The sequence below is a fragment of the Chlamydomonas reinhardtii genome, chromosome 3 (assembly GCF_000002595.2).
Source record: "Chlamydomonas reinhardtii strain CC-503 cw92 mt+ chromosome 3, whole genome shotgun sequence".
Lineage (NCBI taxonomy): Eukaryota > Viridiplantae > Chlorophyta > Chlorophyceae > Chlamydomonadales > Chlamydomonadaceae > Chlamydomonas > Chlamydomonas reinhardtii.
Genome location: NC_057006.1, coordinates 89,598 through 112,768, shown reverse-complemented (window position 1 = coordinate 112,768; position 23,171 = coordinate 89,598). Strand labels below are relative to the sequence as shown.

Here is a 23,171-nt window from a genome sequence, read left to right as displayed (position 1 = left end):
TTCGCCAGCAAAGACTGCAAACCAGGCACCGGCCGGGCGCACTGCCGCCGCTGGTTGGGTGGCATCGTGCTCTTCTATCCTTGCCCGCTCCGCACATGCGAACGCCATGCGAGTTGGTACTTCGTATCACCCCCGCAGTGCCCAGCAACATCATCGCCTGCATCTTCACCGGCTAACAGATGCCCGACCCGCCCTCGCCGGACCCTCCGCTGGTGCCCTCACCCCCACCCCCTCGCCCAGGCCCACGAGCACATCCATGGTAAGGCTCCTCGTGGGCGTGGAGGCTGGACCGCCTAAACGTATCGTGGATGCGGTTGCTGTCGTTTTCACAAGGTAGCGAAACAAGAGGGAGTGGCCAAACGAGTGGCGGCCTTTCATCTTTCGGGAGTCAATATAGAGACTCGGCCAGGCATATCAGCAACAAGTGCACCCCAGACAATCGCGACTTAAGGTCATTTAGGAGCATCATCGGTCTCCAAGCAATTGCCCTGGACTCTCGGCTGGAGCTGCAGCTGCAGCACTTCTCAACTCGCGGTGACTGCTGTAAACATTACAACATTATGCTTCAAATGCACCAGGCTTAGACGGCCCGGGTCGACAAGCGGGGTTCGCTACTTGCTGCAATTTGGTCAACTCTCGGGCTCCTGCTGAGACATTCCATTTCCGATGTGTCTCTGTGTTAATGTTCACGAGTGTATGTAGTAAGCTGCACGCCAGTAGTCGCGTTGCCGGCGTTGCTGGCTTGCAGCACCACCTGTGCGCTGTCGTACGGGTCCCGTTTGGTCTTCTTGCGCCCCCGTTGCCTTCCAGTCCATAAACACAGAGCCGCTCATTTTGCAAATCGATACTTAGCACTCATATTCATTCGCGATGAACTGCGATAGGCCAATGCTTGCGACTTTGCACGCGCACGATGAACAGGAGGAGTCTTGCTGCTGGTGAGCCGAACTTGCGTATGGGGCCAGACCCATTAGCAATGAGGGTACTGTTAATAGCAGCGAACGCAATTAAAAGGGGAACAGCTGCGGGTTGTGCCCGGAGTTGCAGCGCGGCGCGCTGGGTCGCAACGTTTGGACTTCTGCGAGCTCGCGAGCTGCCGGGGCTTCTGCTGAGCATGTATAATAGTCGTGCGAATGCAATGGACTTGGCAGATACTACTCGCAACTGCCGACCAACACTCCGATGCCTGCTGCCACAGGATTTGCCTCGGTACCGATGGCATCCTCAGCAACCCCTGCATGTGCCCGCGGAAGGTGCACCCATCGTGTCTCGCACGGTGGCAGCTGCAGCAGGCGGGCCGCAAGGTGGGCGTCCTTCCTGCTAACCCCCAAATGCCTTTGTGCCACGGATGCCGTAGTGACCGCTGTGTGAAACATGGTTGGCCAACCTTTCCCTCTCCTCCGCTACGCACACGGTACCACAGGAGGAGCGTTCTTGCCGCTTCTGCAACGCCTCACTGCCAGACTGGAAGCAGATCCTGGCGCCTGCGCTGACCGGCCCCTCTGCAGTGGACCCGGTGATGGTGGTCAGCCTGGGCGGTCGGGCGGTGAGGATGCGCGTGCGGCCAGGCCCCGAGGGCATGGCGAAGTTCCGGCAACAAGTGCGCGAGCTGTTCAACATCCCGGCCCACGTCGAGTTTGAGTGCAGCTTCAAGTGCAAGGCGCCCTCAGGTGCGGCCGGGGCTGAGGCGAGGGTTGCGCACGAGGACGAGGGACTCCTACCAGCGCCTCCCCTGAACACCACAGGAACTGTGCATGCTTGGCTCGCGATTGAGGTTTTTTCGCCGCCTACCTATCTGACTCTCTCGCGCTTGCCCGTCTGCCCCTCTCTCCTTCCTCCGCCAGGCGACATGGTGCAGCTGGAGGGTCTTGCCAGCTACGACGCTGCCACCCACGTGGCCTCACTCACGGCGGCACAGCGGGCAGCCGCCGCCGCCCGCCGGGCCAACTCGGTGCCGCACCACCGCGTCAGTGCGGCCGGCGGCAGCAGCAGCGGTGCCGGCACCTCGGCGCAGCAGCCCTACCTGGACGTGCACCCCGCCGACCTGCAGCAGTACCAGCAGGCACCGCTGCACCAGCAGCAGCAGCAGCAGTCAATGCACGTGGCCGATCTGCAGCACTACCACCACCCCCACCCCCACTGCGCGACCCCTCAGCAGCAGCCCCACCTTGAGGCCGCCCACAGCGCGCCACAGCCACTGCCACAGCCACTGCAGTACTACACGCCGGCCACCTCGCTTGCCGCCTACCCTGCCGGCGCACCGGCCTCGACCTACCCTCTGCCGCCGTTGCACTCGCTGTTCGCGTGAGGCCGCACATGTATGTGGACACATGGACATCCGGGCCCAGCAATCCCGCCATCGTCGCCACCAGCCCGCTATCAACACCTCTTGTTCCTCCAGATTGGATATGGAAGCGTATGACTTCATTGACAGCAGGTTGGACACTTGACCCGTTGACCAGCAGCCCCGACCTGAGGGGCAGCTGCGCTCCCGGCATGACCACGACTCCAGCGCAAGCCTCGAGAGTTCCTGCGGCGGCGCCACGAGATGAGCGCCGCCGGCGCTTCAGACATAGACTGCGCTGGTGCAATGTATGCTCCGCGGGAGAGACACGTGTGATTAAACTGGTTGTGTATGTATGAGAGAATTTGTGTGAGAGAGCGTATCGAACTTGTGAGCGTGCTTGCCGCCCCTAGCGGCACTGCAACCCTTGATTGCAGTGCCGTGGCGGACTGTGTGGCGGGCGGGTATCACGGTTGCGGCTAGTGCCTGTATGCCCACCACCAATGGGCTGCAGGCTCTAAGTCAGCGCCAGCGCTGAAAGAGAGCGCATAGGTGGCAATGGGGGCTGTGCAGGTGCACGGCCAATGATGCTGCCTTGACCCATGATGCGTCAAAGCTACCATTGCCGTTGTAAGCAGTGAGCGCGCGGCTGGCATGCTGGTGTGGTTCGCACCCTCGTGTTGTAGGCGCGTTGGCACGATCGAATGTATGAAGCCCCCCGGACAATGAAGAGCCTTGCGGTAATCCTGCTGTACTGTGCAAGGGAGCTGCCGCTGATTGAGAGAGATAGAACGAGTGGACGAGACATGCACACGTGAGTGCATGATGAGCTGTAGGCAGGATCGTAGTGTAGTCAGCGAACGATGAGAACCTGAAAGAGATTTTCCCTGCTCAGTACGCGTGCCAGCCCTGCGAAAGGGGCTGACTGTGTGGCGTGTGTGTATCGGTCACGGAGCGCTATGCATACCGCGGCCTTTTCATCTTCTCCTGGTCGCGGGGGTTAACCGGGGCCCTAGGGCCGCGCCCCCATGGTTTAGGCGCCGCACCCCACCCGCACTGGCGGTGGCTAATCCCATCATTCATGCTGTCGAGGTGGGCGTGCGTAACCTCTAGTGCGGGGTGCACCGGTGCGGAGACAATTGTACGTGCATGTTGCGCTGTGCATCAGCTGAGCGGCACTGGCACTGGGTGTGTATTGCACGTTAGTGGTCGAAGGCCCCTTGACTTGCGCGCTGCTGGCGTGTCATTTGTATTTTGGCCCTGCCTGGATGGCGTCACTGTTTCAGGACACTTGCTGGCTCTGGTCCGCTCCTTGCAGCATCCTTCGTTGTAACACAGACTGTAGCTACAATGTGGTTCTCTGCACACTGCCGCCCAAACCGGGAAAGAAGGCTGAGAAAGTCATGGAGGAGGAAACAGAATTCCGGACGCCACGGACGGCAGCAGGGGCGCCAGCACACCGCCGGGCCGCACCCACGAGTTATTGCACAGCTGCCGATAGACAAAGGCCGGCGGCTGCGGGAAGACCATCTGTGTTAACGTTCAAGAGTGTATGTAGTCAGCTGCACGCGGTTAGTCGCGTTGGGGGGCGTGGGCCTTAACAGCGGGACGTGGCTAGTTGCATGGCGGGACGTGCCTGTACAAACTGACCCCGGCTATGTCCGGGAGATGAGGTTGTTCGGCCTCAGACTGTGGAGGGGCTCAGCCCCTTTTCCCGTGACCGGGGAACTCTTGTCCGGGTGTACAACCCTTGTTGTCAGCTTGAGCGAGAAGGGTTCATGAGCAGACGCCTTCTGCGATCCCTTATGAGCAGGGGTGCTTGTGAGCTGCGTCAGCAGGTCCCTCGTGCAACCAATGCAGATGACAATGGCAACGCGGCACTCTTGGGCAGGGGAGGCTCTTGGGGTTGATTGTGCTTACACGACCCCAGCTGATGTATTGCCCACTAAGCCCCTCAGCGCCCGGGATAAGTACCGTGCAGTACTGATGACGTGAGGCGGCGGTGGCCTTGTGACAGCGACACTGAGCGACAACAAGCCCTTCTCAGGCTTTAAACCCGCCCACCATTCCATTCCTTGTGTATCCATTCATGAAAGCAACAGAAGGCGCAGGCAACCCACAACGTCCACACTTGATCCGTGTACATGCATCGCCATGCGCATGGTCCATGCGAAGTACCCCGAGCATAAGCAGGGGCAGGTAGCTTCGCATGGCAGTTGCCAAAATCGTCTGGGTTATGGTATGTGACCCAATATGGTACCTCTGGACTGCTGTCATGATTGACACGTCGTGTAATGCACACGCACGTCCTGCTCATACGCCTCCGAGCGCCAAGTCACCGCTTTGCGCTGCACATTCATTTCAAAATAAAGCGATGCCGGTCCAGTCTGCCGTGCTTCAATGTGTATGCATGGAGGCGTGGGCTTTCATACTGCGTGCATAACTGACTACGTTAGTGTCCCTGGATGCAGCGCACCAGCCAAGGTCGCCACCGTCATCTAGCGTGCCGGGTGCCGTCTACGCGACTCGGTTGAGCCTCACGAGGCCCGTTCGTGGTACAGGCTGACGACCATCCATCTGTGACGCCTACGCGTCCGCCTCATCCTCTGCGCCGCGGGCCGGGCCGCGCTCGTGCTCATGGTGCTTCTCTTTCTCGCTGGCACGCGGGAAACAGATCTTGCAGCGCTGCACGCCGTGCTGGCACATGGCGCCCGTCGCGGCCTTCTCCGCGTGTTTCAGCAGCTGGGAGGAGCGGGGATTTCGGGGTGCAAGGGGTTTGAGAGCAGCGTAGAGGGAAATATAACTGGAGATTCAAAGCCAACGCGGCAGCCCTGGAGCTTAGATAGGACAAGACATGAGATGACCATCTCGCAAGCCACCGTGCATGCCAGGTGTGAGACCACCACCCACCTCTCGCTGCTCCTTGACGGCGCGCTTTGAGTGCTTGCCCTCGGGGTCCAGCTCCAGGTTGTACTCGCGCTCTTCCTTGAAGGAGTGAGACTCCTCGTGCCGCTTCTGCAGGGTCGGCTCGAAAGGGCGGGTGGCGTGTTACACAAGCCTTCCCCCGGTTGTACCGGGTTTTGGCTGACGCTGTCACACCCCCAGCCATCGTAAGTGCGCACACGTTCCACAGGCCCTATGGAGATTACATTCTGTTGCCGCAACAACCGCTTACACGGCACTACACGGCGGGCCCAGCCAGCCGCGTCAGGTTCCGGGGGAAATATCACTTGCCTGCTCCTTGGCAATCTTGGCCTCCTTCTGCTGCGCCTTAAGTGCCTCGTGAACGGCAGCCTCCTGCTTCTTGGTCTCAGCGAGCTTGTCTGCGCAAGGAATTGACACCGGGAGCGGACACATCGCACACGATAGAAACTTTCGACAGCACGCGTGAACGCAACTTTGCACGCGAGGATACCATGCCCCATGCATGCGAAGCGACGTCGCGATGAGTTTCGCGGCTGTCAGCTACGTTGCTGCGCCGGAACCCTGTCGACGCAACCGTCCGGAACCCTGCCGATTCCCTGCTCGTGAGCTTACCCTTGTGCTGCACCTTGGGTGCCGCAGTAGGGTGTAGGAGCTCCATCATTTGTTGTAAAAGAAACTGGCTTGTTGTCAAAACGCAGTCCCAAATCGTTTGAAGTCGACTCTTGGTGTGATGAGTTAAACTTGGCCGTATTTTGCTGTGTATTTATTTGTGTCGGATATATGGAGCCGAGGATCGCTTGTGTTCCGATCGTCGCCAACCGTCAGCCTGTGCCGAGTCAGCAAGCCAGATTGAAGCAACCTTTAACTTGTCAAAACCTTGCAAGGCTTGCGGCAGGCACTGTCCAGTACCGTAGGTATCCAAATTAAAAGCAATACGAAATGGCGCTCCTAGCCGCGAGGCCCCACTCTGCACGCTTGCGTTGCGCTGCCGAGCAACGCCCACGGCGCAGCGTTCGCGCAGGCGCCGTGTCCGTTGTCGCATTCAAGGAAGAGATCAAGGTTAGATCAATCAGCGGGCATGGAACGCGGAATGCATGCGCAAAGCTGTAGGCACCTTGCTTTTCGGTTGTGCGCCTTTCGGAATAGTGGGCGGCATCATGCGGTTTAACAGAGCTGTGCGTGACACAAATGGAGACGAAGCGCGTACGTAACCCGAACGCGACGAGTGCCTGGCCCCTTCGCCTGGACAGGCCCAGTGACCTGATGCGGCCCCCAGCCCTAACGAGACTGACTGGTCTAATGACCACAGGACTGGCGTGTGGCCGAAATGGTCACGCATTGTCATAGCTACTATGACGCCGTGTGGAGCCGGGGGGAGCTGTCCGCATGCGACAAGCTGCTGGAGCCCAACTTCGTGCACAGGGACATGTGCAGCCCCGCGGTGAGGCCGTCGCCGCTTTGCAGACTGCAGTGCCGTCCAGCAATGTACCCGAAGGACCCTTCGCGGATTGCTTGGTTAGCGCGCATGTGTAAGATTCCTTGTTTGACATGCCCTCACCTCATTGCCTGGCCTGTGACTGTGGCCTGTGGGTTCCTCCAGGCTTGGGCGGGCGGCGGCGCTGCGGCGCTGCACGGCGCCACCGAGACGTCCACTGGCATCACTGTGGGCCCCCGCGCCTTCAAGGCCCTGGTCACAGAGCTGCGGACGATGTACCCAGACTACTTCATGCGGGTGGGTGGGAGGGCAGCTGCTGAAGGAGCATGCAAGGGCGCAGGGCGCAGGCAGGGGCCTCGGCGCACTCGGTGAGGCGCAACGGCGTCTGTGGTGCAGCTGTGGCCGGGCACGTGGGCAAGCTGCCGGGCCAAAGGCGCGCACGGTGACGCCTGTGCTCGCGGCCTCTTAGCAGCTGTCAGTCCTACGATCCCTGACGTTGCATGGCCTCCCTATTGGGTCCGGCCCACACATGTGGTTTACATGCACCGCGGCAACCTGCACCGGGTTGAACCTGACTGATGCCTTACACAGCACGGGCCGACCTGACCCTGCACCCTGACCCCTGGACCCTGAACCCGAAACCGCACCTACTAAGCCCGAACCTGCACTCGAAACTCACTCCGTTCCCCATTAACGGCTATCCCCCCTGGCCAGGTGGAGGAGGTGGCTGTGTGCGACACACACAAGGTGTACGTGTCCTGGGTCAGCTGCGGCACACAGCTGGAGGCGCCCGCGGTGGCAGCGGCAGCGGCAGCTGCAGTGGCCTCCCCCAGCTCCTGGCTGAGTACGGGCGGCCGCGTGTCGCCGCCCACAGTCGCCGCCAGTGCGCTGTCGGGCCTGTCCCTCGCCGGCAGCTCCTCGGGCGCCGCCTCGTCCGCCGCCGCCTCCGGGCCGCCCTCCTACCACAACAACCTGGTGCGCGGTGTGGACATGATCACCTTCAATCTGGACCGCACCCGCATCAAAGAGGTGGGTGGCTGGGTGTGTGCGCTCGCGCGACCGGTCGCACTGGCCGGTGGAGCCGTTGGCGTAAAAGCGGCTGCGGTAGCAGCTAAGCAGCAGACGCAGGTCCTGGCGGGTTGACTGGAGCAAGACCCGGGCTGGAGGTCGGCGGGCGCCCAAGCCTCATCCGCTGCACCTGCATGGCACGCATGCCCTCGACCCCGACTCTCGCACCACCACCCCACTCCCGCGTGGCCCCCTGCCCGCTCAGATCAACGTGTTCCGGCAGCTGACCGCGGACGAGCGGCGCGAGGTGGAGCGCCGCCTAGCGCCCACTGCCCCGCTGGAGATCCGTCTCGCGCGGCTGCACTGGGACACAGCGGGCCAGCAGGCAGGGGAGGCGGGCCGGCAGCAGCAGCAGCCGGGTGGTGGCATCAAGGCGCCCAAGGCACAGCGGGGCAACAGCCAGCAGAAGGCGCGGGGCTGGGGCCTGAGCTGATGGGTCAGTGGGGCGTGTGTGTGGCCGGCTGCTGGACCCGTGAGCAGTTCAGGCTGTCTACTTGTCCAAGCTGACCAGAACGGTGCTCAGCAGGCACATCGCGATCAAGACACCCCACATAGCGTAGTTCCAAAGCCCGTGTTGTCGGGTGCTCGGTTCCTGGTGTGTGAAAAGGTATGCGTGTCGAATGGAAGAATGGACGGCGTCGGACATGGTGACAGTTGTACCGTACAGTTGTAGCGCGTCCTTGGCGCTTGCCGTGCCCTCCCAAGGGGCGTGGTCGACATGGCAGAATGTGTTGTCTTTATTGGCATGAAGCGCCCCCGGTGCATTCGCCAAAGTGGGCGATAGAGTGGGTCTTGTACAATAGCATCAAGCGTATAGAGATGTTCGGCCTCCCAACCACATTGTCTTGGGAGCTTCACTAAGCCGCTGTAACAATACAATAGGGCATGGCGCTGCTAGCACATCCCGGCCATACCATTTGCCAACCTGGGCCCTTGTTTACGACGAGCCTACCGCAATGGGCCCAAGGCTCCATTCCGAGCCCGGACTGTGTGGCTACGTGGTTACAATGTGGTACATGCACTGCGGCCTTTTCATCTTCTCCGAAAACGGCATGGGTGCATCTGGTACCCGGAAGCGCAGGGTATAGAGAAATGTGGGATGACATAGGAACGGCACTCATGTTATGCACAGAGCAGCAAACGGTGCTTCGTGCAGACACCCGATGACGAAGGCACTCACGAAGGGACAGATGGGGAGAGCCAGGCGCTCCACCTGGGGGAGAAAGCATTCACGATGTATGTGCACATAGACTGTTCATATCACCGCATGTTGAGCGCTCATACGGGGCCGTACACACACCCCAGCACGCGCATGTGCACGCAATCTGCGCCACTCCCATTTAACTTACACAGTTTACATAGCATGACAACACCAGCACTTACGGCGGGTAGGAAGGCGCGCCGTTGCTGCCAGATGAGTCGGGGTCACGGCGGATGTCGCCAGGCGAGTTGGGAGGTAACGGGACCCACGGCGGGTACCTGGGGTCGCCGCCCTGCGCACCCGTTGCCAATTCGCTGTCAGGACCGCTGATGGCACGGAGTGATAGTCCTCGTCAAGAGGAGTCGATTGACACCACTTTGGTATAAAATGGAGGGGTTTTAACCCCTGAACAACAAGGTTTTGTCCGTCGTCCCCTCAAGGGGGGTCCCGGGGGATTTCGGGGCACATGGGGTCTGGCACTTTGTTTCCTACCCCCCCCCCCCTGCCTAGGGTCCCCAAGAGGGTTCCCCCATAGTCCAGGGGCCGCGCCCCACCCGCACGGAGCGGCCACCATTGGGCAACGGGACCGCCTTCGCCCTATGCGTGTCGACCACTTGGGATCGGTGGCGGGGTGTATGCGGGCTATCGGCCGCGTAAGCGGCCTGCCCTCGTCGACGTACTCAGCCGGACGGCATGTGTAGAAACTCGGTCTCTATCTAGCCATATGCGCCGCCGCCCTGCTGCACAGCAGCTGCAGCGGCAGCGCAGGCGGCAGCACCTGCCGCCGCCGCTGCCGCTCGCACCGCTGCGCCGGGCGCGCCCCTGCGTCCTCCTGCACCTCCCCGGCCGCGCCCGTCGCTGTCACCGCCGTCACCACCACCGCCCTGTCGTGCGCCCCCTCAATCGCCAGGGTTGGGGCGCGTGAGCGCCGCCGACCGTGGCAGTCCCTCCTCATGTCAGGCGGTGATGAGTCCCTTCCTGCCTCCGTGCCTTCCTGCCTCGCCACAACCGGAGGCTCGGGTGGCCCATATAACACAACTACTGTATTGCATTCGTCTCTGCGTTTCCCTGCAATTAAATAATCGTCTAGGCCCATTATTTCCCCTCGTACGAGGCACGTTCCTGCGGCAGCATGTCTCTATGCACATCACTCCCACATTGCCCCACCCTCTCCGCGAGCATGTAGTCGCCGGTGCACTCCGATGCAGGCAAGGTCACACCCTCAACATGTGTTGACAGGCGGTAGCACTTGCGCATTGTCCCGTGGCCCATAGCCCCTTCTTCACCAACTAGAGCGTAACTTGAGCTCTAAAGCTGCACAGCACTTTAAGCATGTGCTGCTTGAATGCTGGCCGCCACGAATGACGCCGGAACAAAAGACGTGTACACTCCTTGATGCCATCCTCAAAATACCCAAGACGTGAACGGCTCAAAGCCACCACACGCGCATGCGGGGCCCATACTGTCATCGATGGCAGGCACACGCCGCACCCACACTCGAACCCTTCAAGCACGCCACGCAAACCGCCAGCAACAGCTGTGCCTGTACAGCAGACGGCTTGTCCTCGCCTTCACCTCACGGCGTGGCGGCCGCAGTGGCTGCTGCGGCGGGTGCTGGCAGTGCTGCTGCGCCACCCTCCTCGGCGGCCGATGCGGCCCGCACGTGTTGCCGCGCAGTGGCGGCATCGGTGCAGTCCTGGACAGTGAAACGGGGTGGGGGGGTTACATCCATGATTAATTAAGAAAGTGGTAGATGGAAGACCCTCTTGGGGAACAGCAATATGGGGGGTGCGGGCAGCACGATGGCATGTACAAAAGCGTGTCTTACTCAGCGAGTGCACGACAGCTGGTGCATGTCTCATTAGCATCATAACGCAAACTAGTTCCGGCACTTGGCCCTACTTGTTGTTGTGCTGCACACTTCATCAAACCCTTGCCCCCGCTTTTGCACCCAACCTCCGCCCCCCCCCCCCCCAGCACTCCTCCGCCTCACCGCCAGCAGCATGTCGTAGTAGAGCAGGGCCGATTCGGCGTGCGGCAGCAGCTCCAGGCAGAAGGCCCGCCATTGCCGCGAGCCAGCGCCCAGCAGGCTGGGCATCTTGGCGGCCTTGATGCAGTCCTGGGGGGGGGTTACATTCATGATTAGTTAAGGAAGTGGTAGACGGTAGACCATCTTGCGGAACATGGGGGGATTCCATGCATGATTACGGTAATTAAGACGCGCTGATGTTGAGGAGGGGGGAGAATGATGTCACCATACTCAATGATGCGCAGGGGAGCAAGGGGTCCAGGCATGATGCGTGGGCAAGCCGTTATTGGATGTGGGGTTACATTCATGACGACTTAAGAAGCGAAGGCGTAGCCAGCATTAGTAGTACAGCAGGCACGTTGTTACCGATGTCAGTGAAGTCCAGCAGCCAGGTCCAGCGCGTAGACCCTCCAAATGTTGCTCCTGCTGCTCTCCCATTTGTCCTACAACTATTCTAAGCAGGTTAATCGTGTCGTCGTAGCTTCAGTAAAGCAATCGCGTATAGCTCAGTAGCGCTCGGATGTGTATGCAGATGCGAGTGCAACGCGGCCTCCGCTGAACTTTCCTAAGCCCGGCTTGCTCTGTACTCGCCTGCGCGCTGCAAGCGCAGGCGCCGCACCGGATACCATGTTACGCATGCACGGAGTGGGGCAGAGGCAGGGGGCGGTCAGGCGCAGCGCAAGTAGCACGCGAACAATACCCGACCCTGCTAGCTAAGTGCAATGAAGTGCCGTGCGTGCAGGAGACGTAAAGTACATTATGGGGCAGTTGTAAATGCAGTAATAATAAATTCAGGGGCAGAACGACTAAGCACCACGATCGGCGCATGCATGGGGACACACATCACGCTCACACACGGGGACGCGCGGGGAGGGAGAAGCTAGCAGGCACGACGGGGCTCCGGAGAGCTCCCGCCGCCGTGCCCACCCCGGGAATAACGCATACAATACCCCGGGGCGCGGTACAGCAACCTATGTGTTAGCAGGCAACGTACGCGGCGGCGGACGTGGAGGCGGGGGGCGGCACGTGGGGTGGGCAAGTCGATGTAACCAGCACCCGCGAAAGCCCCCAAACCTGCCAATAGGGTCCCCCTGCGCGGCCCTCGCCTCAGCACAGCCCACAGCCCCGCTCCGGCCTTCCGTCTGGATTGGTATTAAGCTAGGTTCGACAATACCTTCCCGCCCTCTGCCCCTCACGTGTAGCATGCCGCGCATGGCCGTGTGCGCCGCCGTCACGTCCTCGGGCGCCAGGGAACCGGGAGACGACTTGAGCGACTCAGTGGCCTAGCGGGTGCAAGGTAGGAGGCAGCCGTTCATAGGGAAACGGAGTGATGGGGGAGGGGGGGGGCGGGCTGTGGGGCGCGGCTCATGGGAGCCGCACAGTGATGCAGTACTACCGTTGCGGTGGTCAGCATCAGTTTGCCCCGTGATCGGCCTGCCAACACCACCACATCTGCTTCGTAGCCGTCCACGCAACACCCAGTTTGCCCTTGGCGTAGGCGCGCGCACCTGGGCCACCGCCTCCACCCGCTTATGGATGGTGATAGGCAGCTTCTCCTGAGGTGGAAGATGGGATGGGGGGTAGCCGTTCATTGAGAACGGAGTGATTAAATCACGTTTGCAGATGCCGACGTTCAGTGGGGAGCAGCGGATAGTATAACGTGGCCCGGGGAGATTGTAGATACCATCCCAAACTACATCGAACCCAATGCAAAAGAGGGGAGGGGGGGCAGGGGCTCGGGGCGGGCCAGGGCAAGTCCTAATATCGAGGAGGCAAGACGGTGCAGGGCTTGGCTTGGGCGCGGCTTGAAGCTCAATGACGTAAGGCCCGGACCTATCCGCAGCCAGCCTAACGCTCTGGCTGTACCCGAGCGCCATTGGACTGCCCAGCTACCCACCCATCGCACTCACATGCAGCTGCTTGCACTTGGCCACCAGCGCCGCACACGCCGCCGCGGAGAAGGGCGGCAGCGTCAGGTCAAGTCCGAACAGCTCGCGCTCCCAGGACTCGCCAAACAGCTGTGGGAGGTGGAAGGGGAGGTAGCAGACGATGCAGTTACACGCGCCCCTAATGGCATCTGTCGCAGCCCACCAAACCTGGTCGGGAAGTCCAGCCCCCTGCCCGCACGGCCAAATCCAGCAGCTACCTGCCTCCTCCCTGCCTCACCTCCATGAGTGCCCCCTCCAGGAACGGCCCCACCACCGCTTCCAGCTGCTGGCAGCTCGCCTCTACCATCAAGGCCCAGGCGCTGCAGCTGTCAGTGCCTGGTATGGGACGGCGACAGACGGGGTATGGTCAGCCCCCCTTGCATCTCATTCACCCCCATCCATCACGGATGGATCACGCCTACGGAACAAAAGCAACCTTTCCCCCCACCCCGTACGTACGTGTGCGTGGCGGCTGCGGGAACACGGGCGTCATGAAGGAGGTGTTGTTGGGCGCGTCCGGGTCGATGGCGGCTGCTGCTGCGGCGGCGGCCGTGGACTGCCGCGGGGTCACGGAGCCGGTGCCAGACCCCGCTGAGGTGGTCAGGGGTGCCCGGGGCAGTGTAGCGGGGCGAGGCGTCCTGTCACCTACGGGCATAATGGCTCCGCCCCCCACAGATGCGGCGGCGGAGGCGGCCGCTGCAGCCACCACCGGCGGCGGCGTGAATTGCGGCCGGGACCGCCCACTGATCGCGCCGCCGCCCGCGCTGTAGATGCGGTTTCCCTCGTAGCTGTTGCGCCCACTGCTGTGCTGTTGTTGCTGCTGCCGGTACTGGTAGGGGTAGGCCCGGTAGTGCGGGTGCGGCTGGGGCGGCTGCTGCAGCTGTTGTTGCTGCTGCTGCTGCTGCTGCTCCACGTACACCAGCTGGTACTGGGGGGCGGTGTAGGGGGCACGGGGCGGGCCGCGTCCTGGCGGCCCGCCATAGGGCCCTCCGTGCGGCCCTCCATGCAATCCGCCGTGAGGCCCGCCGTGGGGACCCGCGTTGCCGTACTGCAGGAAGTAGCTGGAGTCCCCACCAATGCCCCGATAACCCCTGCCACCGCCCCCACTACGCCCAGACCTAGGCCCGGGCGACGCGTACGAATCATCATAGTCGTCATAGGATCTGCGCGTCGAAGGGCAGGCGAGGTGGGCAGAGCGAGCTTGGGCATGCTAGCCCCCTAGCCCTGCAAGTAGACAACCCCGCTGGGTGCAGGACATGGCAAAGCAAAGAAGATCTCGATGACAACGGTAGCTGGGGAGGTCTCTCTGCAACAACAGCACGTAGTCGTGAGCGCGCCAAGCGAGGGCTCGCACCGGTAAGCGCTACCGTTGCCACGCCCACGCCCGCGGTTCGACATGCTGCTGCTGATTCGCCAGGTATAACAATTACTTCTATTTGCTTCACGTGCCAAAGGGAGCAAGTGCCAGCCCGTTCAGCAGCAGGCTGTTGTGTGCCGACGCCAAGCACCCTCACTTATGCGATTCGTTGTACAGGCCAATATTAGCCGGTGATCGTAATGGGTTGAGCACTACCCGGCAGCGGCTTTGCGCGCAAGCGAAGCCGAGCGAGCGGCAGGGAATAATAGTTTGTTGGCTTTACATACAAATAAAATAAGTAGCGCTGTCTTGAGCAGATCTGCAATTGCGTATTCAGCGATGCCGAGCCGGCCAGCCACCATCGTGGGGCATCCCCACGCCCCAACTCTTAAGTGCCTCCGCCCCTGAGCCGCCAGCCCGGAGGAGGTCCTGAACCTAGTCATTCCGTTCTTGACACCTACCACTTCGCCTAGTACATTATGCTCTCGATCCCAGTAGCACGCTCACGCCGCGCCGCCTAACCAGTCGCCGCATCACGCACTCAAGTGGCCCTGTACACCAAGCCCAGCCTCCCTGTGTGCGCGCACCTCTGCCGTAGCCCGCAGGAGCCTCCCACCTTTCTGCAGCATTCATGTCCACCATCCGCCTTAACCACACATTGCCACAGCCCCTAGCACTCTGCGCTGCTCCTCCGCATCGGCCCTGCTGCTGCTCAGTCGCATCAGCGGCGGCCGAAGTCGGCGTAGTCGCGCTCGGCGTTGTAGGGCGTCCACACGATCTTGCTGGCGTCCACCACCAGGCCCGGCCCGCCCGCCGCCTTGAGGTGCTTCTCGATCAGCTTGGGCGCGGCACAGATGACGTGCTGTCGGTGGCGTGTGTGAGGCAGGGTGTGCGATGGGACAGGGTGAGGCAGGGTGGCGGGGCATTGGACAGGAAGGGGCAGGATTGGAGGTCATGGGGAAGGCCAGCGGTGACGGAGCCCCAGCAGACGACATAAAGCGACAGGCTGTGTTGGCACATCACCGCCACCGGCGAATCAGTAGCGATCGAAGCAGTGGGGCCGTGTTTCCCCACCCCTGCTGCGCCTGACCATGCACACACGCAGGCACCCGCGCACCTGGCCTTTCTGGTATTGGATAAGCCCCAATGTCTGGAACGTGTTGATGATGTCGTCTGGCTTGATGGCCGTCATCTCGCTGAGCTCCTTGATGCTGATGGAGCCCTCCGTGTCCTTCAGAATGGCCAGCAGCTCGCGTGTCCAGTAGCCGTGGTACGACACGCGGCCCAGGTCGGACAGCGGGCGCTCGGGCGTGCCCACCTTGCCCTCCAGCTTGGACAGCTCGTAGCTCATGGAGATGAGGAATTTGCCGTAGCCCTTGCGCTGGTAGGCGGGCAGCGTGAGGATGCAGGCGAGGTTGTAGCCCTCCTCGCTGCACTTCTCCTTGCTGAAGTAGCCCACGATGTGCGCACCGCGCTCGTCGATCTCGCACAGGATGTAGAACAGGAACAAGTCCACGTCGTAGTAGAGCGTCTTGTGGTCCAGGAACAGCTTGGCCAGGTAGCACAGGTTCTGGCAGAACGCCTTCTCCTTCTTGCCGTCCACCTGACGTAAGAGAGGGGAGGGCCATGGTGGCGGGCGGGGGTTGGGGTGCGGGGGTGAGCAGATGGGGGCGTGGGGCGCGGGCGAAGCGGCTGCATGGCGTCGGTGCGATCCCCACGTGGTGCAAGGGGACGCGGGCCGTATTCCACGCTCTCCACCCGGCGTACCTCGAACATGCACACGCTGTTGTTGCGGTAAATCTCGTTACCGGGCGGGTGGCGCATGGTGCACTTCTTCATGTGCCGCAGCATCTGGGTGCGCCGCTTGAAGAAGTGCAGGCTGAACTCACAGAAGTAGAGCTTCTTGCAGTCCTTGTACTCGGGAGGGAAGGGCGAGAAATACCAGGTGTCCATCTGGTGCCGGCCCAACTCGATGGTCTCGATGTTCTTCACCTGCAGTGTGTGTGTGTGTGTGGGGGGGGTATTAATTCCCCAAGCTAGTACCAGACCCAACTAAACCGAACCAAATGCAAAAGAGCGAGGAGGCGAGCGTGGCCTATGCTGTGGCAACGGAGATACACTCGACAAGTCCCCCGGAGGGGGAACGTTACGCACGTGTACGTCCCCGTGTGGGCTGCACAGGGTGGCGGCTGCAAGCCACCCGGTTGCCACATCGTCTACCGCATCCTTTGCATGCAAGCACGCACTCGTAGCCCTATGCCTTGTGCCCCGCGGCCCACCTCCCGCCCCGCAGCACCCACACATTTACGCCCACGCATACCTTGGTGAACTCCTCGTGCTCCCTCAGCGCGTTGGGGTCGAAGTCGGCGTGCTCGCTGTCGCTGTCGTGCTCCTCAGCCGCCTGCTTCTTCTTCTGGCCTTTCCTGCGGGCGCGAGAAGGACGCCGGACAAAGCGCCTAGGTCAAGCGCCGACAGTTCCACCTGTGCCATGCTATTCACACCTAGCGGCTGTGCACCGCAAGAACCCCCTCGACAGCGGGGCACAACAGCTGGCCCGACACCGCCAAGTCCCATACGCATCCCCTTCGTCACCGCTCACTTGTCGGCGGGGCCTTCCTGAGGTTGCTCCACCTCGGCTGTGGACAGGTCCAGCTGCGGCAGCGTCACCCACTCGTCCATGCGCCGGTTGACTGAGGGCGGAGTGGGGAGGGAGGTGCGGGCACACTAGAAGGTGTTCCAGGCCGCAGCGCATGTGTGCGCGCCGTGCACCACGGCACACGCTCCATTGCAATCGTGTGACCGTGTGTCCAGCCTGCCGCATGCAGCAGACCTCAGTACAGGTATCCGGCTGTGCAGTACATCGGCTCACCCATCTTCAACGCCCTATCCACGGCCCCTGCCTCTGCCCGCCTGCGTGCCCGCTCACATCCGATGTAGTGGACGTAGTAGTCCCAGGCGCGCGGGTCGTTGGGCGTGCCCAGGTTGCGGCGCTCGATGACGCGCACGGTGTGGAAGGCGCCGTCACGCCACTTGCAGTCCACCCGTGTGCCAATGTCCAGCGGCAGACGTACCTGCACAGAGCCAGGCAGCCCCACCAGCCCAATCAGGCTAGTTCAGGCCGTGGGCGCAACACCACCGTACGTGCACACTGCCCAGGCCACGTGCGCCATTCTTCCCTGACATCTGGCCTGAGCCTGCACGGAAAGCCCCTCTGTGCGCCAACACACGCCGCCCTCAGCTGCATTCCCCACCCCACCAGGCCCCACCCCGCCTTACATCTCCGTTCTTGCCCTGCACCAGGATGGACCCCGACTCGGCGCCGTCATCCGCGCCGGCACCCCGGCCGCCGCGCGCCTTCTCGCCGCCACCGCCCCCACCCCGGTCGCCACCGCGCCGCAGAACCAGGTTGCCGCCCTTGCCCACCACTTTGGCGCCCTTGCCGATGGGCACCGCGCCAGAGGGTGCGGCAGCCACTGCGGGGCCCGCGGCGCCGGGCCGCGAGTCCACGCCGTCCACTGCCGCGCCCCCAGCCACCGCCCCGCCCGGGCCTAGTTGGCTGGTCGGGGGCGTTGTTGCCGGGGTGGCGCTGGCGGAGCCCACTCGTCGCCGCTTGGTAGCCTGTCAAATGACCATGCCAAACCACAGGTGTTGCGTACATGCGCCAGTCGCACGGCCCCCAGAACTTCTCCCTCCCCCGGCCCAAGCACAGTTGTCCACCAGCATCCCCAAGGCTTCAGCTACATAACCAGTGATTATTTGAGGATATGCGGAACGGACGTTTCCAGACGGGCAGCGGTTCCAGAAAGGCAACCCGGGTCAACTGGGTGCCCACAGGGGTGCCCAGTCCCCCAAACCCGCACCTGTGCATCGGCTCCGTCCCCTCCAGCCGGCTCTGGACTCTTTGTAGGGTCGACCATTGCTGCAAGCGCCCTCCAGCGGTTCTCACAGGCTCGAGAACCGCTGCGAGATGGCGGGGTTTTCGCAGTTAAGCCCAGGAAAGGCTAGTCTGTCGTAATGTATATACAACAAATGGGCAATTCTAGGAGTGAGGCACGCTTGCTCCACCCTTCCGAAAAGCCCTATGTTTGTCCCCTGCTGCAGTGGGCAGGTCGCGACAGAGCGTAGACTTCTTAACTGCCGCAGATACTAAGTTGAACAGTCTTTACAAAAGCACAGTTCACCGGTGCCTATCTCCGCGTCTCATTCGGCGAGGCCCGCGCTGATTTCCCGACTCATATCACCGCCTCGCTTTACTACTTTGAACTGCTGGGTGACATATACTGAGAGGGCTCATGTTGCACCACCCTCGTCCGTTCCAGTCTGCTGCTCATAGCCACAAACGCAAAACGACTCCCCTGGCGCAAGCCAATCGTGCATTCCACCTGTTTAGGCTCGCGATCCCTGCAATTCACAGTGCTGTACCTTCCTATTCTGCTGCTCCACGCCAGCAGAGACTTGCACAGACCCATCGGGCCGCCACGCTCGTGCGTGCCGTCGCTTCCCCAGCTTCAGCAATGGTGCATACGAAGGACCATGGCAGTGTGCGCGCTGAGGTCGCCGACCTCTTCCGGTCGGCGCTGAACACGGCGTACCCAAACGCCGGCATTGAGCCGGTTGTCGCGGCGTGCAACAACGCTAAGAATGGCGACTATCAGTGCAACAACGCGATGGCGCTGTTTGGCAAGCTGAAGGGCACGGAGAACGCGCCCAAGGCTCCTCGCGACGTCGCGAACGCGATTCTTGCAGCGCTGCCGGCGAACGATCTTATTTCGGAGACCAGCCTGGCCGGGCCGGGTTTCATCAACATCCGCCTAAACAAGGACGCTCTGGCTCGCCGCGTGGGCTCTATGCTCACGGACGGCCTGGCCAAGTTCGCGCCGGAGGGCCACGCGGGCAAGAAGGTGGGGGCAACGGCGGTGGTATGGCTACGTGCAGCGGCGGGGTTGTGCAGCAGCGCTTCCCCAGGATTGCTCGATGACAGCGCAATAGCACAGTAGCCGGAAGCGTATCCTATTTCGCCGTCATGTCTGGCCAATGCAAGGGGGAGCTGAGGGAGATGAACTGGCAAGCGGAGTTTCAGCGCGCCAGCCCGGCCTGCCGCCACCTGCGTGCTGACCCGGTGCATACCACTGCCCTTGCCCCTTACAGGTCGTGATTGACTTCTCCTCGCCCAATGTGGCCAAGGAGATGCACGTGGGCCACCTGCGCTCCACCATCATCGGTGAGCAGGTGCAGGCAGCGCAGGGCTGCAGCTGTGGGGGCGGCCCTTGGGCTAGGTTACGGGGATGATGGTGGTCGGGCGAGGCAGCCCAGGGACGGGCAGGAGCGAGGTTTGGACTGGGTTTGTCCTTTCTGCGAGCAAATGCCAATGATGGGGATTGCGGACCATCATTCGCACAAGCTCATCACTCCCGACCTACCTGCGCCGTGTCGCCGCTCCAGGTGACACGCTGTGCCGCGTATTCGAGTACTGCGGCTCTGACGTGCTGCGGCTCAATCACGTGGGCGACTGGGGCACCCAGTTCGGCATGCTCATTGAGCACATGGCGGACACTCGCAAGGCGCGGGTTGCTGCGGGTGGCGAGGACGCGGACAAGGACGAGGACGTGGCGGACCTGCAGGTGGGGGTGGGGATGTGGGAGGGGTGGCAGAGCCGCAGGAGCAGGGCGCGTGAGAGGGCGGGAGCGGCGAAAGGCATTACTGTCACGGGATCGGACGCGGCAACATGATGCAAGGGGCGGGTTACAGGGGACAGCTGAGCCGGCGGCTTGAACACCAGCAGCGAGCTACACTGTGTGAGCTTGAGTGACACGGAGAAGTGGCTTGGATTTCGGCCACCGGGCATGTCAAAGTCATGGAGACCATAGCCTAGCCAGTGCCGATATTGAATGCACATTGGGCTGGCAGTGTAAGGCCGCCAGCCAGTCGTATGCGGGCACCGACCCTGTATCACTCCTGCCTGCCGGCGTCCTCTGACACTCGCAGGAGCTGTACCGCGCTGCCAAGAAGCGGTTCGACGAGGAGGAGGAGTTTAAGACCCGCGCCCGCGAGGCCGTGACCCGCCTGCAGAGCGGTGAGACACAGCATGACCGCTGGGGCATGGCGGCAAGGGCATGGCGGCAGCGGGAGCTATGGAAGGAGCATGTCGTGACTGATTCAGTGTGGGGCGAGGCGCTTGTTGGTCCAGCGCGGAATTCCTCCACCAAACGGGGGTTCTGGTGATGCCCAGCATGGTGTGGCCCCCCGTGCTACTGCAGGCGACGCCACCAGCCTGGCCTCGTGGCAGCGCATCTGCGCCGCCTCCCGCCGCGAGTTCGAGGCGCTGTACACCCGCCTGGGCGTCACGCTGCAGGAGCGCGGCGAGAGCTTCTACAACCCCATGCTCAAGGTGGGAGCAGCACAAGAGAGGTTTAGACGAGACAAGTGAACACACAGGCGCGAGCCGCCAGGTGGCAGAAGGCATGTAGACGAATTGTACTGGCCACCTGTTATTCGCACGCATTAAGCGGCACTGGCGGGCCTGCTCGCTCATCAACAGGGCATCGTGGACGGACTGAAGGAGACTGGCGTGGCCACCATTGACGACGGCGCCACGTGCGTGTTCGTGGAGGGACAGTCCGTGCCGCTGATTGTGCAGAAGAGCGACGGTGGTTTTGGCTACGCCTCCACGGACATGGCGGCACTGCACCACCGCCTGAACGAGGAGAAGGCGGACTGGATCATCTACGTCACAGGTGAGCGAGAGCGGACCGGAGGTCGCCGGGGCGTGGGGCGCACGACCGTCAGGCAGACGTTCAGGGTGTTTGGACGTGTAGCTACACACGAGCTTTCCGGATTTGGTTTCAAGGTTTCAAGGAGTTACAACGCGGGTCGCGTCAGGGGGCGGTTGTAAGTACCAGCCTAAACTAAACCAGTCCAAGCCAGACTAGCGGAGCAAAGGCAGAGGCGACAGTTGCAAGCGATAATACTAACGAGCGGGGGCGACGCGTCGTGGAGAAGCAGGGCGAGCGGCGCCGGTGATGAGTGTCGCCGGGGGCTTGCCGGTGTTGTGCACTCGCGGCATGCCGCTGCCCCTTCGCTCACTATCGGATCCTGTATGCGGCCTGCCCGCGCCCTCAACACCCACAGACGTGGGCCAGTCTCAGCACTTTGAGCTGGTGTTTGGTGCGGCCAAGAAGGCGGGCTGGCTCAAGGAGGCCGCCGGGCCCAAGGTGTCACACGTGGGCTTCGGCCTGGTGCTGGGCGAGGACGGCAAGCGCTTCCGCACCCGCTCCGGCGACCTGGTGCGCCTGGTGGAGCTGCTGGATGAGGCCAAGAGCCGCTGCGCCGCGACTATCCGCGAGCGCCGGCAGGAGGCGGGCGAGGAGATCGTGGAGGCGGAGGTGGAGGAGGCGGCGTGCGCCATGGGCTACGGCGCCGTCAAGTACGCGGACCTGAAGAACCACCGCACCACCAACTACAAGTTCTCCTTCGACGACATGCTCAACCTCAAGGGCAACACCGCCGTGTACCTGCTGTACGCGCACGCGCGCATTGCGGGTATCGTGCGCAAGGGCGGCAAGGACGTGTACGCGCTGGCCGCCTCCACGCCCGTGACGCTGGAGCACCCCAAGGAGCTGGAGCTGGCGCTGCACCTGACCAAACTGCCCGAGGCGCTGGAGGACGCCATTGAGGAGCTGGCGCCCAACCGGTGAGGCGGGCGGAGGGGTGGGCGACGGGTATGTGCGCATTGAGGCAGGACCGACACGGGTGAGTCGGTAAGGGCGATATGAGGTGGGATGGGGCGGGGTGAGCGGGAAACCTTCATTCATCGTTAAGGCTACTTTCAAGCATTCTCTTGACCTGTAAACCTGATCTCATTACCTTCCCCGCCTCTCTTGCCCGCCAAACCCATTCTCACCGGGCAGCATCACGGACTATCTGTACGACCTGAGTGAGAAGTTCAACAGCTTCTATGTGGACTGCAAGGTGCTGGGCAGCGAGCAGGAGGCCAGCCGCCTGCTGCTGGTGGAGGCCACCGCGGTGGTCATGCGCAAGTGCTTTGAGCTGCTGGGCATCAAGCCCCTCTACCGCATCTAAAGCGGCTGTAGCGCGTGGCTATGGCTGCGAGCGGAAGCTGGCACAGCGGGTTTACTCATGGACGGACGATGTGGGCGGAGTAAGGGAAATCGGGGTAGTCGGATAACGCGGCTGTGTGGGCGTACGATAGGATGCAGCGGTCGCACTGGTGGCGGTGGTGGAGCAGCGGTGCATGATACGGAGCGATGCATGGCAAGGGCGCGGAGTGCATGCGTGAGCCACGATGCGTGTCGTGTGATGTTGGGGGCCAAGCAGCCCATCACCGGGGAGTAGTGGGCAGACCGGGGGAGGGGCAGACGTGTTGAGCAGGACGTGTAAGGACTTGCATTCACCACGCATCCTCAAATTAGTTTGTGGATGGAGCGTTTTGCATGTTGCAAGGCCAACCTAGTGCCCTCTTGCCATCACTCCAAGAGTCCAAGTAGGCGGCAGGTCCAAATCGGCTGAAGCGGCCTCACGCGTCCATGGACAATTGACTTTCGCGGCAGTGGTGCACGGTGTTGCAGGGCCTGGCGGCGGCAGCGACGGCGCAGGGCCTGGCGGCGGTAGCTGCGGCGCAGGGCCTGGGCCCACGGCCCAGCAGTGGAGGCGTGCATGGGCGTAGCAGAGGGGGCAGACAAGGCCACGTGGTGACGTGGCGCCGCCCAAGTAGCGGCGCCGGCGCGCAGGTTGAGGCCTGCCAGTGTCTGGTTTGCGGTCTTTGCTGGCGAGCATAGCACATCATGTATGTGGTTGTCCTGTGCTTGCTGTGCTTGTGCTTGACAGCGGAACGCGGCTGGACACATAGGCGGGGGTGCCTGTACGAACCGATCCCGGCTATGTCCAGGACGTGAGGTACGGTAGTTCTGAAACCTTGGGCCTCAGA

At 62.2% G+C, this 23,171-nt stretch overlaps 6 protein-coding genes across 6 annotated transcripts; 3 read left to right on the top strand and 3 right to left on the bottom strand.

The window, feature by feature from the left end:
- Positions 1-453: 453 nt before the first annotated feature.
- On the top strand, positions 454-4,169 carry CHLRE_03g143987v5 (uncharacterized protein). The gene is made up of 4 exons (XM_043060360.1): positions 454-938; positions 1,199-1,304; positions 1,424-1,670; positions 1,845-4,169. The coding sequence occupies exons 1-4, from the start codon at positions 871-873 to the stop codon at positions 2,306-2,308; spliced, it is 885 nt and encodes a 294-aa protein (XP_042925489.1). The 5' UTR covers positions 454-870; the 3' UTR covers positions 2,309-4,169.
- A 19-nt stretch (positions 4,170-4,188) lies between these two features.
- CHLRE_03g143967v5 (uncharacterized protein) lies at positions 4,189-5,976 on the bottom strand. Its single transcript, XM_001695703.2, has 4 exons — positions 5,822-5,976; positions 5,519-5,607; positions 5,195-5,299; positions 4,189-5,026 (listed from the first exon to the last, which is right to left on the bottom strand). The coding sequence occupies exons 1-4, from the start codon at positions 5,868-5,870 to the stop codon at positions 4,871-4,873; spliced, it is 399 nt and encodes a 132-aa protein (XP_001695755.1). The 5' UTR covers positions 5,871-5,976; the 3' UTR covers positions 4,189-4,870.
- A 97-nt stretch (positions 5,977-6,073) lies between these two features.
- CHLRE_03g143947v5 (uncharacterized protein) lies at positions 6,074-9,179 on the top strand. Its single transcript, XM_001695598.2, has 5 exons — positions 6,074-6,268; positions 6,519-6,650; positions 6,810-6,941; positions 7,359-7,673; positions 7,918-9,179. Exons 1-5 carry the CDS (start codon positions 6,149-6,151, stop codon positions 8,143-8,145), a joined length of 927 nt encoding a protein of 308 aa, XP_001695650.1. The 5' UTR covers positions 6,074-6,148; the 3' UTR covers positions 8,146-9,179.
- Positions 9,180-9,361: 182 nt separating this feature from the next.
- Positions 9,362-14,393, bottom strand: CHLRE_03g143927v5 (uncharacterized protein). Its single transcript, XM_043060359.1, has 8 exons — positions 14,225-14,393; positions 13,330-14,033; positions 13,109-13,206; positions 12,853-12,960; positions 12,451-12,498; positions 12,139-12,225; positions 10,907-11,032; positions 9,362-10,609 (listed from the first exon to the last, which is right to left on the bottom strand). Exons 1-8 carry the CDS (start codon positions 14,266-14,268, stop codon positions 10,490-10,492), a joined length of 1,335 nt encoding a protein of 444 aa, XP_042925488.1. The 5' UTR covers positions 14,269-14,393; the 3' UTR covers positions 9,362-10,489.
- A 101-nt stretch (positions 14,394-14,494) lies between these two features.
- On the bottom strand, positions 14,495-18,393 carry CHLRE_03g143907v5 (uncharacterized protein). Its single transcript, XM_043060358.1, has 8 exons — positions 18,088-18,393; positions 17,504-17,845; positions 17,154-17,298; positions 16,827-16,917; positions 16,548-16,650; positions 15,995-16,219; positions 15,345-15,830; positions 14,495-15,089 (listed from the first exon to the last, which is right to left on the bottom strand). The coding sequence occupies exons 1-8, from the start codon at positions 18,142-18,144 to the stop codon at positions 14,949-14,951; spliced, it is 1,590 nt and encodes a 529-aa protein (XP_042925487.1). The 5' UTR covers positions 18,145-18,393; the 3' UTR covers positions 14,495-14,948.
- A 109-nt stretch (positions 18,394-18,502) lies between these two features.
- CHLRE_03g143887v5 (uncharacterized protein) lies at positions 18,503-23,169 on the top strand. Its single transcript, XM_043060357.1, has 8 exons — positions 18,503-19,128; positions 19,376-19,448; positions 19,670-19,848; positions 20,213-20,300; positions 20,485-20,615; positions 20,766-20,961; positions 21,356-21,917; positions 22,135-23,169. The coding sequence occupies exons 1-8, from the start codon at positions 18,742-18,744 to the stop codon at positions 22,304-22,306; spliced, it is 1,788 nt and encodes a 595-aa protein (XP_042925486.1). The 5' UTR covers positions 18,503-18,741; the 3' UTR covers positions 22,307-23,169.
- The last annotated feature ends 2 nt before the right edge of the window (positions 23,170-23,171 follow it).